At 39.0% G+C, this 15107-nt stretch overlaps 1 protein-coding gene across 18 annotated transcripts in view; it reads right to left on the bottom strand.

Moving 5' to 3' along the window:
- The window catches only part of OSBPL6 (oxysterol binding protein like 6), a 213549-nt gene that overhangs the window by 26843 nt on the left and 171599 nt on the right, over positions 1-15107 (bottom strand). For 10 of the 18 annotated variants that reach the window (XM_086718971.1, XM_086718972.1, XM_086718973.1 and 7 more), the window contains 3 exons: positions 11667-11832; positions 8018-8151; positions 7145-7168 (listed from right to left, as the gene is read on the bottom strand). In XM_086718971.1, the coding sequence (XP_086575097.1) occupies positions 7145-7168; positions 8018-8151; positions 11667-11832 (324 nt within the window). The remainder of the gene's footprint in view (positions 1-7144; positions 7169-8017; positions 8152-11666; positions 11833-15107) is intronic. The other 8 variants (XM_086718975.1, XM_086718978.1, XM_086718979.1 and 5 more) reach the window with 1 other exon arrangement.

Genomic DNA, 15107 nt, shown 5'->3' with positions numbered 1-15107 from the left:
GTAAATAAACTATGTACTTTAAAGGAAGAGTGCTAACATCTTTACATTCTGCAAAAGTGCTCAGGATCATTTTTCCTAGAGCAAGGTCTCTGACACTTGGTATTTGAAAACAAAATAAAAAAACAAACCTCATTACTTCTATCCTTTGTGACCACTTCACCTATGCTTATTTGTTCTTTCATTATATCTTTGCCCACAAGTATATCGAAAGTTGTCTTGTTTACTGAAATATTTGGAATCAGATATATTTTACTGTCTTGTAAGTAGGAAGGCTTGTGATGGGCTCTTTGATGGTTTTAACTGCAGAATCATAGTCTTGACCTGATGGTTTCAGACAAATCTCTGCAGAGGGTTTCTCCAAAGTGACGATACCTTTTGTTGTTGCTGGACAACACAACAGCACAAAATTCAATGGCAGGGGAAAATAACGGTTTTCCTCAGAGGAGGAGTTTTCAATACAGGCTTGCCATTTATAACACAACTTGCACTATTGTTTGCTCTGGATATTTTGTTAAATTCTCACTTAAGCTCTTATCTCATCCAATGTTCATTAAATGTAATTCTGCCTACAGGTGTGTGTGAAGGCACGCAAGGTAACTTGTAGCCACAATATCCATAGGGGGTGACCTAAAAGTTCAAAAGGAAAGTTTTTATTAATAATACATATGCAGTGGTAGAAGCAGGTTGTTGTCACATAGCCCCGAAAGCATGAACATAAATACTCTTCCAACTCTGGCAGCCCCAGCGGCAGAAGGTGGAAGCAGGCAGACAGCTAGCTAAGCGTGAAACAGTCCATTTCTGCACATCTTCCCTGGGCAGCTCCTCCTTTTGCCTTGATCACACAGACTGTTTCTGAAGTTTGCTACAGCTGAGTGCCATGAGCTTTGGGGTGCAGTGCTCTCTGGCAGTGCTTAGGGCCACCCTGAAACTCAACTATTTTCTCCGTAATGGTATCATGGAAATCTTGGGAACACTGAGGAATATAGGTATTTTCAGTGAAATGACACTATTAGTGATAACTACCATAGAAGAGCCCAGATGATGGCAGAAACAACGTTCAGAATGTACCCAAGGATCATGAACAGGGCAGAAGCAAGGAAAAAGGAGGTGGATCATCAGCTACTCATACCAGCCAACGAGCAAGAAAAGCTAAGGAGACTAGTTAGTAATAACATTGCTCTCTCAGGGACACGTGGGACCAAAGGCCTACCAGGGAGGAAGCACCCCAAGGCATAGGAACTGTCCTTGGATTCTTTACCAGGCAGGTTGTATGCTTATTCTCACCACTTGTTTTGGTTACTGAGCTTGGACTACACAAAAACTCTCTATAAAGTATTCTCATTTCCCCAGACCTCATGTCCTTCATACGTTCAAGCTGAATATATCCAAAAAACACACCATTCCATCCCAATCTAAAAAGGAAGTGACCATCTTGAAGTCCTGAGCCAGAATTGACGGAGTGTCCAAATCCCTACTGAGTTGACTATTAACTACCATTATCCCCTGGCAGACAGTGGGTAAGAATTACCTTCGACTGGGTGAGACTCTGGCATATACATTTTACTGAACAGAACTGTGAGTTCTGGGAAGGAAATATGGAAGCCTGATGGCTGGAGAAGGATATGAAACATATGGCAAGATGGAATCATCAGGGACTTAAATCCTTTGGATAAAAGCAGAACTAGTAGTTCAAAAGGAGTGAGAAAATCGGTACAGGAACTGTCAAAGCTAGAGCTATCAAGAACCAAATCCTGGGAATCTCTTTAAATTACCTTGTGTTTTTAATTTTAGTACATGCTATTACAGTATATTTGGAAAATGCAAAAAGTAAAATATATATATATATTTAAATTCATACCTTATTACCCAATCAACCAACTGTTGGTAGCTCGGTATATTTCTTTCCAGCTTTTTCCCATACATTTTCCACATTATTTAATGGTTGCATACTTTACGTCTGTGCCTGCCACTCATTCTTTGCATATAAACATTTATTTTATGGTGCAAACGCTTCACAAATATGACTTTAATGGTTGTGATCATTTTCTATTATTAGATACTTATGGTATTACTGATTTTTACTAGAATAAGTAATGCTGCCCTGAATGTTTATATGCATAATGGTTTTCTACATTCAGCATTACTTCCTCAGCCACAGGCCAAAGGGTCAAAGATAAAATCTTTTTAAGGCTTTAAGAAATATTACCAAATTATGTCCAAAATTACATCAATTTACATTTACTGGATAGCTAAAAAGAGATATAAACAATTCTATGAAGAGTATCTTCACGTACAAATTTTGCCAAGTCTCAGGGAACTCGAATTCAGGAATACTCTTGGAAGTTTTATCTCAATAAATACCCCAGAATATTTATTTTGTGTATGTGAAATGTTGTACACAGGAAGGATGGTAAATATTACAATTGGGATTTTAATCATATACTATGTGCCTTAAGCCAATTTTTCGCTTACCTGTCCATACGTACCATGTTTCATTGATTCTAAGATGCACATTTCCCCCTACATTTAACAACTCGGAAGCACTGTCAATTTAATTGACCAAAGTTTTTGTTTTTCTTTTTTAGTAATGCACATAATGATGGTGCATCTAATAATCTGTGGTATATTGACTTAATGAAATATGGTGATTCTAGCTGGAGTACAAGGGTCATATTCTGCCGCTCACATTTGAATGGACCCAACACCCACTACGTTTGACATAAGCTGTGCATAGATTCTGGGGCCAGAGATCAAACTAGTAACAGTGTCAAAGTGTAATGTATTAAGGATAGACTCAAGTGAAGTCAAATATTTTATTATTATAGTAAACCTGGGGTACTGAAGTTACTTTAGTCCTATATACTGTTTGATTTTGTTGTTCAGGATACTACATTAAATAGAATGATAGCGAAATTATAGCTGTGTGAAATAAAGTCATTTATAAAGGGAGAGAGACCATATACAATGCCCTGTCCTACAGGCTCAAATCCAACATCTGTGCTGCTTCTCAGGTGTAAAAGTTACTTTTAAAGTTTCATGGAGGTAAAATAACAGAATTATGTATGCCTTTGTGTACTCATAGATCAGGGAAGAAATACCACTTTGGAAGAGGAATTCATTATACTGTTCAGCCTTGCAAATTATTACATGCCTAAGGCAGGTAACAATTTATGCTGAGCAGGTAGTAAAGAATGCTAATTTCATGTATTTTATATGCTATGTGCCTTCTAAAAAGATGATGGAATTTGCCAGGTTGATATACTTAAAAACTTTATTGAAAAGCAGCATTTTGAAATTTTTACATATATCACACAGGACTTATGACAAATAAAAAATATACTTTAAAAATGTTAGACTATTTAAGAAGTTATTTAAACAGTCTCTCTCTCCTTCCCTCCCTATGGAGAGACTTAACTGGTCATAAAAAAATATCTAGGGGTTTAACTGATGACACTTGAATATGGATCAAAGCTTGTCATCTAAAATGACACTATAATGTGAAGTTATGCTAACATAAGGACATACTCAGAACACTTGTCTCAATGTATGCTACTTAGTATCTTGTTCAATTCTGAGTGCCATGTTAAAAGAGGGGCAGTGAAAACAGAGTTGGTCAACCAGGATGGCCCCATCAGTTCACTGTTCCCCCCCATCTTCATCCTCTGCGTCCTTCCCTTCATGACATGAACAAGCTGCCACAACTACCAAAGTTCAAGGATGACTTTCAGTCCATATATTGTTTACTGCTAAATCAGATTCTTAAAGCCCTTTACCTCTGATCTCAATGGTCAACACCATCTAAATTCTTTGGTTGCTTCCCCTGAGTCTCCATCAGAGGATCCTTTTTTTTTTTTTTTTAATGTCCTTTAACTATTAATGTTCTATATGGCAGCACCACTGACCCTCTTTTGTTCTGATTTATCAGTATCTGCAACTTCACCGATGTACCAGGGTATCCACACCCTTCTTTCTAGACCAGATCTACATCTATATATCTACATCTATATATCTGATTGTCTGATGGATGGCCCACAGACACCTCAGTCTCCACAAACCTCACTATTTATGCCTGAAAAATCAGTTTCTCTTGTATTCTCAATCTCAGGGAAAAGAACCGTCACTACTCTGTTACACAAGAAGTCTTGATTCTGTCTCCTTGTCTCTCTCTAACATGCAGCTGATAACCAGCCATGCTGATTCTACCCCCTCCTCCCCTTTCCCTCCCCTCCCCAGTCTTTGAAACTCATCCCCTCCTTCTACCAACCTGGTACTTCAAATACCTTAAGACTGTCCAACTGGCTTTGCCCTAATTCCATCCATCCTCCATACTGTACCAGATTAATCTTTCTAATATACAGATATACACACTATTATTTTCAATTTCTGGTATTATCACTCACTAGTTAAAATTCTCTAAGGCCTCCCTAGCAGTGATGAGATAAATCTAAACTCCTCTGTGTGGTCCTCGATGAGCTGGTTCCCACCCACTTACTTAGCTATTTCTAGATTAATTCGTCCTTGTGCAACCCATGCTTCAGGCACTATGAATTAACTCCCGTTCTGCAGATACCTCTCCACTGGTCTAGCCATGGATAGTGATTCCCTAGAAAGGAGTGAACTGTCAGTAAGCTAAAATGCCTAAGCAAAAGCTGTGGTTGGTTCCAAAAGACAGTCCATCCAGCCTTAGGGGAGATGAGTACAGATGGCCAGTGAGGGTACAGCTGGCCCAATGGGAGGGTATGGACAGACACAAGAATGTGAACGCAGCCAAAATGCTATGATGGCACACAACTGGAAGCCCTGAATTCTCTAGAGAATAGGGTATAACAAACTATCATTATAGTACCAGATTATTTTTACATTTTGTGAGGATAAAATTGAGTGGTCTGGTTAAAAAAATGTATACATAAAATATACATAAAATAAAATAAATAAATATATAACAGCCCCCACCCCACCCCCCCAAAAAACCCCACAACAAAAACCCCACAACAACCCAACAAAAATCTTTTAACTTTAAGTTTAGAGGCAAGTAAATTATGTTTTGATAAGAGAAGGAAATATAAAATTGATGTAACTCTGCTTTACTTTGCTTTTATCATGTTAGCATCAGGTCTTTCCTTGTGAACTGTTGCTGTCTATTTAGGTCCCATTCAAGGCTCAGTTCCTTCTGATCTGTGGCTCTGCTTAGAAGTCAGGGATCTCCCATTCTTCTGAACAACCAGAGCTCTGGAAATCTGCACCACCCATATGCTGCTCTGAAAGGACTATCACATGGTCCATTTAACTGTTTCCTTAGTAAATACTGCTTATCTCACTAACCAGATCATAAGCTTCCTGGGAACATAGCCAGGGCTACTTTCATCTTGGTGTTCCATACCTTGCACTATACCTAATATACCATCAATTAAATGAAATATAACAAATAAATGAATGAACAAATGAATCACTTTAGAAATTTCTCTTTATCATCATTTCTAACTTCATCTGATGCCCCAAAACATATCTCTATTTCTCATTCTCTGGTTTGCCAACAAAAAAAGCAAGCAAGCAAGAAACAAATACATTTTGAAACAATCAACAAAACTAAAAGGCAAAGGCAACCTATGGAATGGGAGAAGATAATTGCAAATGACATATCTGATAAAGGGTTAGTATCCAAAACACACGAAGAACTGATACACCTAACTCAGCACCCAAAAAACAAACAATCCAATTAAAAATGGGCAGAAGACATGAATAGACATTTCTCCAAAGAAGACATACAGACAGCCAAAAGACACATGAAAAGATGCTTTATCATCACTTATTATCAAGGAAATGCAAATAAAAACTACAATGAGATATCACACCCATCAGAGTGGCTAAAATAAAAACACAAGGAACAACAAACAGGTGTTGGTGAAAATGTGGTGAAACAGGATGCCTCTTACACTGTTGGTGGGAATGCAAACTGGTGCAGCCACTGTGGAAAAGAGTATGGAGGTTCCTCAAAAAGTTAAACATAGAACTACCTTACGACCCAGCAGTCATATACTGGGTATTTACCCAAAGAATACAAGAACACTAACTCAAAGGAATACATGCACACCTGTGTTTATAGCAGCATTATTTACAACAGCCAAGATATGGAAGCAACACAAGTGTCCATCAACTGATAGACAAAAAGATGTGGCATACACACACACACACACACACACACACACACACACACACACACAATGGAATATTATTCAGCCATAAAAAGAATGAAATCTTGGCATTTACAACAACATGAATGGAACTACAGAGTATAATGTTACACGAAATAAGTCAGTCAGAGAAAGACAAATACCATACAATTTCACTCATATGTGGGATTTAAGAAACAAAACAAACAAGGAAGAAACTAAGAGAGAGAGAGAGACAAACTAAGGAACAGACTCTTAACTATAGAGAACAAACTGTTGGTTACCAGAGGGGTGATGAATAGGGCAGGGGGGTGGAAGTGTGAAATAGGTGATGGGGATTAAGCAGTGCACTTGTGGTGAGCACCAGGTAATTACAATTAAAAATTTTTAAAAAATGTGCAAAGAAAGAAAAAATACGTTTTCTTGTTTTTCTTAGCATAAGCTTGTACCACTAAGCCTCTATCGTTTAATACATCTAAAGGAAACATTGCAACATTTAGGGGGATAAAAGTATATTTTACATGTTTACAGGATGACATTTGTACATTTACCTAACCATTAGCTTGATCTTTCTGATTCGTAATACTTTAAAATAATGATTCAGAAGATCAATTAACACAGACCGAGGATTCAACACATACATGACATAAGGAGCCCAAGGCAAACCATTAAAATATGCTTATGAAGAAACCCCTTCGCAGACTGGCACAACAGTTGCTGCTTTGAATGCTTGAATGCTCATGCTCCTGAGTCCCCCAGTTTTGCACGGGAAGCAGAATATGCACCTCAACTGACAGTGTTTTACGGGTAACAAAAGTGTGGCCCAGGTAACAATACACAGTAGCATGAAACTTAACACTGAAAGTTAGCTGACGGTTCAGGTACATAAAACATGGTGAGACAGTTCAAGTCTATTTTCAGGGACGGAGGGAAACTATTCAAGCGGGAGCTTATCCACATGGAAAACCACTTACCCAGGATTTGCTTGCTCCTTCACTCTGATCCAAGGCACCAGGAAGTGAACAATATTTTATATAAACACTGAGTTCTCACACAAAAATCACATAACAACATTGAGATCTCAAAGGGCGTTTTAAAAGTGCAGTTATAGACTGAATGAAGAAATTATTTCAGAGGAATTGCTCAGTGTAAAAAAGCATTACATACAGTTTTAAAGGATTTTTATCAGAAATATCAACTTTGATATATATAAGGATTTGATTAGTATTAATCAATATAATATATATTGAATAATATATAATGAATATATTAAATAATATATTTTATAATGCACAATATGTCTTGAAATATATGAGTCTAGCTTCAGGGAGTATAAGTTAGATAGGAAGAAAATCCTAAAAGTATAAATCAGAAAAGAAAACAAAAGGTAATAATAATCAGTAATTTTCAACAGATTAAGATGCAGTGTAAGTGAGAAAAAATAGTAAGTGTGGAAGATTTAGTAGATTCTGTTCTATTGAACACTGGATGGAATATATTCTAGAACATACTTTAAAAAGAGTAAGCCAAGTATAAATGCATGATTCTTCTTTTAAAACCAGGGACTGCCTTATCAATGGCCACTGAGAAGCATCAAAAAGTATTCAATCAGCTGAAATAGCAATTATATGTTTACAAGCAAGTTTGGTTGATTTTTGCTCTTACCTTGACTTTTTTTGCAAGAAAAGTTTAATTTAAGCTTTAATTTAAAAATTTAATCAGGCAACTGCAACGTCTTAGGGGATTTTCAATTGAACATGCCATCCATGATGGACCACCTCCACCCTTATCCTTGCCTTACAGGGTGGGGAATGTGTCAAGACGGTGAAACAAACACCCTCGTTTACCTGAGACAGTGACTGCCGGAGCCGTGCCACTTGCGTGCTGTGGCCTTTATTATGATCCTGTTCCGAAACTATTTGCTTAAGCTTCTCCTTCTCTATAGCTATGCTATTAAATGCAGACTTCAAAAGAGAATGCACTGGGTGGGGAAAAAAGTGAGAAACAAAGATCAAATGCATCCAGAAAGAATATACAAAATGATACATTTCTTAGCACTTTAACTCATGTATAGACATTGTCTGGAAAGATGACATTACAGTCTAATACAAGTTAGCCTTACAATGGTATCTTTCAAAATACCGATACACAAAACAAATACAGTAATGGTAATTAATCAGGGTGGAAATTCTAGCATTTCCTACCAGAAAAGACTTAGAAACAGGATACAAAATAAATTGATATTAATTCTTAAATATCGACATTTAAAAAATTATTCTATAATTCCTATGAAGAAAAAGGAATAAGTTTTACTCTGCACTGGCTGATAAGAATATTAACAGTTCTGTGTACAATGAATTCTCATGCAAATCATTTAGAACTATCCAGTAATTATTTCCGAAAGCAGGTACTCAAAAAGAACATTTTATAAATCCTGCCAAAATAAAACAGGCTGATTTAGAAGTCCTGACTAGTTCTCTTCGAGGTAGGAAATGATTTGGACTTGAAAATAATACTTAAATTACTCTCTCAGCCAGGAATACCTTGATGAGAAGTGCTTTCAAAGAGTAAAACTTCCAGTTTTAAAACAAATAAGTTCTGGAAATATACCAGTTTGGTGATATTTGATAATATTGTATTCATACCTCAAAGTTAAGAGAGTAGATCTTAAATGTTTTCCCACTAAAAAGAAATGGTAATTATGTGACATGATGGAGGTGTTAGCTGATGCTACAGTGGTAATCATTTTGTAATATACAAGTGTATCAAATCAATAGGTATACCTTAAACTTATGAAATATTATATGTCAAACATATCAGTACAGCTACCAAAAAAACACCCAAAATAAATGTAATAATAAAAACAACTCCTCCCCCCCCATTTCTGTACATCTAATAACCTACATGTGTAAAATCTGAGGCTGTCGTTAATTCCGAAATACAAGAAGGCTGAATTTCCAACTCCTATCTTTAGAATAACAGTTTCTATAATATGCAGTCTTCTAAAATAGGAATTTCCTTGTTTAAGAATGGTTGTTTTTAAAAGAAGTGGAAATTCTTAGCAAAATCACTGGCCTGAATTAAGAGGGAAAAACAGTGGGATCACAAGGGACTCAAAATCTATTGATTTATGTGCCATATTCTAGTCATCATCAATTTAAAGTTACTAACTTGATAGCTGGCATACATTAACCCCACTGGCAGTTCTATAAGCAGACTCTCATACACTTCAAAATCCATAATTCTTTCTAAAGAGTTCAACCAGTAGTCATAGAAAAGCCCTTTTTTCTAGCATAGTTAGAAAAAAATATGTTGTTTCAACAGGGGCTTTAAAATCCTGTTGAAACATGGATTTCCTGAAAACCTCAGGACTGCAACTGAATACACAAAACTTTCCTGGGGCTATCTTCAAATTTATTCATCTCCTTTTAGAGGCTGTGCTATACACACTTAATTCACACATTTGTTATCTCATTCTACCTGCTCCTACAACCACCTCCTGCCCCTGCTGTTAGAAGTAAAAGGTACTGGCTTTACTGGCCATAATCCTATGCTGTTACATACAGAAAATAACATTGACATAATTAGCATCTGGCTCAGAAGTGTAATAAAAACGTACTAGCAAATAGGGCACCTATGTGGCTCAGTTGGTTAAGCATCCAACTCAGTTTTGGCTTAGGTCATAATCTTGAGGCTCATGAGTTCAAGCCCTGCCTTGGGGTCCACGTTTACAGTGTGGAGCCTGCTTGGGATTCTCTCTTTCTCTCCCTCTTTCTCTGCCCCTCCTCTACTCAACTGTCTCTCTCAAAATAAATAAACTTAAAAAAAAAATAGCAGGAGTAAAATAGCAGGTGAAAGAGAGTTGGCCTTACAGAATTGCAATTGGGAAATCTACAGAAAAAAAGCGGAGAGATGATTTAGCTTAACTGTTTCCAGATTATAGAACTGAAGAAATATCTCATAGTACATCTTTGCTGATAGTTTCACAGTATAAAATTTTGTGGACTTCAACATTCCTAGAGATGCCCTCAGTGCATGCCCCTTCTTTTCCTGAGCTACCAGGCTCTTGGGCATTATTGGGCCCTTGAGATGTTCTATTTAGCACACATTTTCAAAATATTTTAGCACCTAACCTATTACCAATAGCCCCAGGGTAGATAAATGTCATTAATTTACAGTAAGATGTTAGTGACTGAAAACAACATAATGTATATCTTTCTCTAAGAGATTATACATTTTATTCTTTTTAAGTTTTATTTATTTATTTTGAGAGAGAGAGAGCATAGGCAGGAGAGGCAGAGAGAGAGAGAGCGGGGGGGTGGGGGTAGAGAATGAATCCCAAGAAGGCTCTAGACCATCAGTGCAGAGCCTGACATGGGGCTCGAACCCATGAACTGTGAGATCTGACCTGAGTTGCAACCCGGAGTCGGATGTTTAACCGATTGAGCCACCCAGGCACCCTGAGATTATGCATTTTAAAAGACAACGCCTGGGAAGGCACTATCTTAGATCAAAAAATGAATTTCAGTGACTGAAACTTAAATACTGTAGCAAAAGTGAGGATGGTAATTTGGAACCCAGGCTCTTGGTAAACACAGATAGGACTGCTCAATCCACCTACAAGCTACTGCCCTGACTCTTATTTATTACACCCTGCTCTCTATGGCTGATGGCAATAACTGAACCTATGCAACGCACCTTATTGAAAATTTAATATTAAAAAAAGTGACTCTAAGGTGGGGTCAGCTTCCCCTCCCCTCCAATCTGAACTGGCCTGTGAGGCTCTGAGCAGTAGAGTGCAGTGGAAGTGACTGTCCCAATCCCAGAGTTGGCCTTGAACAGGACTGGTAGCTTCTATCCCCGTCTATTCTATCCCCTTGGAGTCCCGAGCCGCCATGGAGAGAAAGAGGGACACAGTTATGTGCAAGCTTGCAACCACCCCTCCAACATGCCAGGAACACAGGGGAAGCCACCTTGGATCTTTTCAGCCCAATCCAGACTCCAGCCAAATACCACTGAGCCCAGGCAATGCCATATGGCACAAAAGAACTGCCTACCCGAGCCCTGCCTGAACTACAGACTGTAAGGTACAATCCATGAGTGTTATTTAATAAAGGAAAAGAAAGATTCCAACAGAGCTCCTTGCTAAGTGAGGATAACCCACAAGTAGGTATGAAATGATAACTAAAAGACACCGAAAAAAAGATGCTGAGTAGTAGTGTCCTGGTGGCCTACCTAGAAAAACTTTCTGTCTTTCCTCCTTTTTCTCCCCACTCATGACACTTTATTTGTTCAGTCAAAACTGTAAACCTATGATGCGTGTACTCCCAAGAGGCAGGCATGATACCCCACTGCATTCTTTATATAGAACTCCAATCAGTATATGCACTATTTAATCTTTCTACCATGACCACCTAGGCAAGGATGAGAGAGTAAATGGTAATCTCTCACCAAAGAAGAGAGCTTCTATAAAGGGCACGTTATGTTTGTTGTTACCTTTCTGTGCAATTAGACAAAATTCTTCTTGAAGCTTTGTATAATCCGTTGAGCTTTCCAGAGGGTCTGTGAGGTGACTAGGGGGCGTCTGAAACTCGATATCTGCACACAGGTTGGGGTTGGAGGAATGCAAGCGAACTGGCGACATGGTAGCACTGAAAGGGACCTGAGAGGGCAAGACACCAGTTAGAAAAGAGCAACCGTACATGTTCCACATTCTCTTACACAGGAAAGATCTCTTCCCTTCTTCAAAATACTAGATTCCTCTCCAATGATACACGCAGAGACACTCAGGACTTATTTAATTTGCAGGTGGCTGCGGTGGGAAAGAGCCTCACTCCCCATGGTTGAGGTGGTACTGCCCGTGGACTCACTGGCCTCTCCCCGTTACAGGGAGAGAGGGCTACAGAATGACAGGAAGGACAGGCATCGATACAGTTGTGTCTAAAAAATTGCTGGCAGGAAACCGTAGCCTGAACTCTCTTACAAAGTCTGGGTACTCGTGTCACAGGGCTTTTTATGCTCACTTGTTTCTGGGCCCGGAACAGGAGCTTACGGAACAGGTAAAAATTCAAGAGGCACCTAGACAGATTTACTTGCTCCGTGGCCATCAGACAAAACATAAATAAGTTTAATAGTAAATACAATAATGGCTTAAAGGGACACAAATAAATTTGAAATTGATTTATTAAGATATGTTTGTAAGTGAAATATATATTATATATATTTGTAAGTGAAATTGATTTATTACAAATATATTTGTAAGTGAAATAAATTACTGTAGTTTCCCTTTGTTACATACAACACTGTTACACATATGAATGTGGCTTACAAACTGGCCAATATTGAAAAACATTAAGTAAAAAAAGTCATATTACTATAGATTTTCCCAAATGGCTAGAGGTACTTTCTTGCTCATGCTGGATCTGGGCTAGCCTTCTGATGTGTGGGGGCAAAGCACCTTTCCCTCTCCTTCTGGAAGGTTATACCTGACTATTACAAATGCCATAGGCCAAACATTCTTAGAAAATGAGAATACCAATTCCTACCGTAAATCAGATCACCAGTAATCTCCCCTAATTCTTACTGCACAGATGTTCATTCAGATGTCTTCAAGAATCATTCTTTAGACTCCTCCAAGAGCTGAATTTTATATAAATTAAGAGGTAGTTCACACCTTCTAGCTAACAGGAAATATGCTTGTCTGATGTATATGTATATCAGAGCCACTTCCTTTTTTTCACATTTTGATTTAGCTTTAAAGTTCTTGACAGAAAATGAGAGACAGTGGGGGAGGGGTAGGGAGGGAGGGAGAGATGGAGAGATGGAGAGCGTGAGACAGAAAAAAAGGAGGAGAGGACGGGAAAACGGCATGCGCATGTGTACTGAGGATACAGAGGATAGATGGAAGACAAGGAGCAAACCAAAAAACCTAGGCTGAATGGCAGTCTGTGGCCCTGAGTGAGGGCAGCTGGGACTGGAGGGGGTCCTTTGCATGTAGCTTTGCCATGGCAGTGGCAAGGAGTTATTATCTCCAAGGATATCCAAAACTTACTGGGGAAGGAAGTGGGCATGAAGCTTTCTCCCTAAACTCAGCTAAGCTAAGCACGTTCATATATGATATCCAAAGCATCTGGTACCTGGAATTACCAAGTAGCTCTACTTTGTCCTTCATGGGGACCTTGGCTACACTGGGTTGGGACACATCTACAACTGGTTTATCTCGGCAAGATCAGAATTCCTGGTTATTCCAGAGAAGAGACATAAAAGTGGCAGAGAAGCCATTTGAGAAAATGGAATCCTTGAGTTCCATAATGTGCTAGAAACCTGTGCAGGTAACTCTGTGATAATGACTGAGGTCTTTTGGGGATGTCTCTAAAGGATGTAGAAGAATATTCGAAGATAGATGAAGGGCATTTGTGACCTTAACTGTGAGGATGCTAAATCCAGAAAGAGCAGTAAGCCCATAGCCCTCTGGGAGGGACACAGAGAATCCATGGGAAGGCTGGTGGAGATCAGGAAGTCACGGGGAGAAACTGTGACTTGAGCAAATGGGTAGACTGGGGAGTGTTCAGATTTAAGGAGATGGTTTCTGGACACAAAGATCTAGAAGAGCACTTAAGAAAAAGAAATGGTGGTGTTTGGTGATGGAGAATGAAACACATTGAGGATCATAGAAAAGGGTTCTGTTTGCATCCAGGTGCCCTCAACACTCCAAGGACTGGCATGAAGTAGGAGGGGAGGCAGGGAGGCCAGTGGAGGCCACAATGCAATAAAGGCCCAGACATTCCAGTGAGGGCTCAGACTTGTCCCTGAGATAATGGCCTGTCTATTAAAAGTTGGAATAATATGCTGAGAAGAAAAACACATTACACATTTATTTTCTTGAACATAATGGAAGTTTAAATTGGTAATTTAAGCAGTCAAAATGAAACAAACAGAAAAACCTAAAAAGCAAACAGTAAAAATGATCTTGTATATAGCCCCCAGGGAAAAGCACTCAGAATGCTCCATTCCAACTGCAATCAGACAGTTCCCTGGGAAACTGAACCTAATTTTTATATACTTCTGGCTGAAAATGTTTCTATTGGTACTCTTTTTGTTAAAAGAAGTATACGGAATGGACATTTTAACTGAAGCATTCATGACGTGAAATTGAGAATACAAATGGAGATGTATTAACTGAATGCCTCTTCAGCCCCTTCAGTTTTGTGTTCATCAATTTGAGTATTATGGGATTCAGAAACTGAAGTGGTAGCTAGGTCTTCTGTCAGTGATGGCTGGGATGGGAGCTGTCGACAGGTCTCATGGTTTGTGCCCCAGAATCCTCAGTGCTGGCTGCAGACTTTACACCCTGCTCAGGAAAGAAGTCCAAGCCTTCCCTGAGATCCTGTGCCAGGGAAGAAGCCTGATCCTGGAACATTCTGGTACCAGCTAACTGCAGTTTGGAATGGGGGTGTTAGGAGGTACTTTGAACACCTGTCTGTAAAGAAGTTAAAAGAGAAATGACCGATAGTGGAACGACAGCAATGGTAAACATAACTGAGGAAAGGAAGACACAAAAGCAGGTCTAAGATCCTAAGCATATACAACTGATGGAGCAAATGTGGAAAGTGTCCTGCTGTCCTTCCTCTGCCTCATGCGTACAGGGAGCCTCGGGTGGAGAACCGATCGCATTGGGGGCCCTCGGTGTTCTTCTGAGGAGAGGGGCCGGTGTGTCTCTTTTCCCAAACTCCTGTTCTGTTGGGTCTGGCTGATGTGATAAGTGAACCATTTCAAATTCCAGTGTTAGGAACCGACAAGAATACATCTCTGAAACATCTCCTTTGGGTATACTTTTCTTTGGGAGCAATCTCAGCGGCCCCACACACTTGAATGGGTCTCCTTCTCTCTGAGGGAGAGTAAGTAGCTAGGAATCATTTGGAAGAATTCTAGGTAAAA

The sequence above is a fragment of the Puma concolor genome, chromosome C1, assembly GCF_028749965.1.
Source record: "Puma concolor isolate L17-30 chromosome C1, mPumCon1.1.hap2, whole genome shotgun sequence".
NCBI classification, from domain to species: domain Eukaryota; kingdom Metazoa; phylum Chordata; class Mammalia; order Carnivora; family Felidae; genus Puma; species Puma concolor.
The sequence above is the reverse complement of the archived record's forward strand: the minus strand, read 5'-3'. Positions and strand labels throughout refer to the sequence as shown.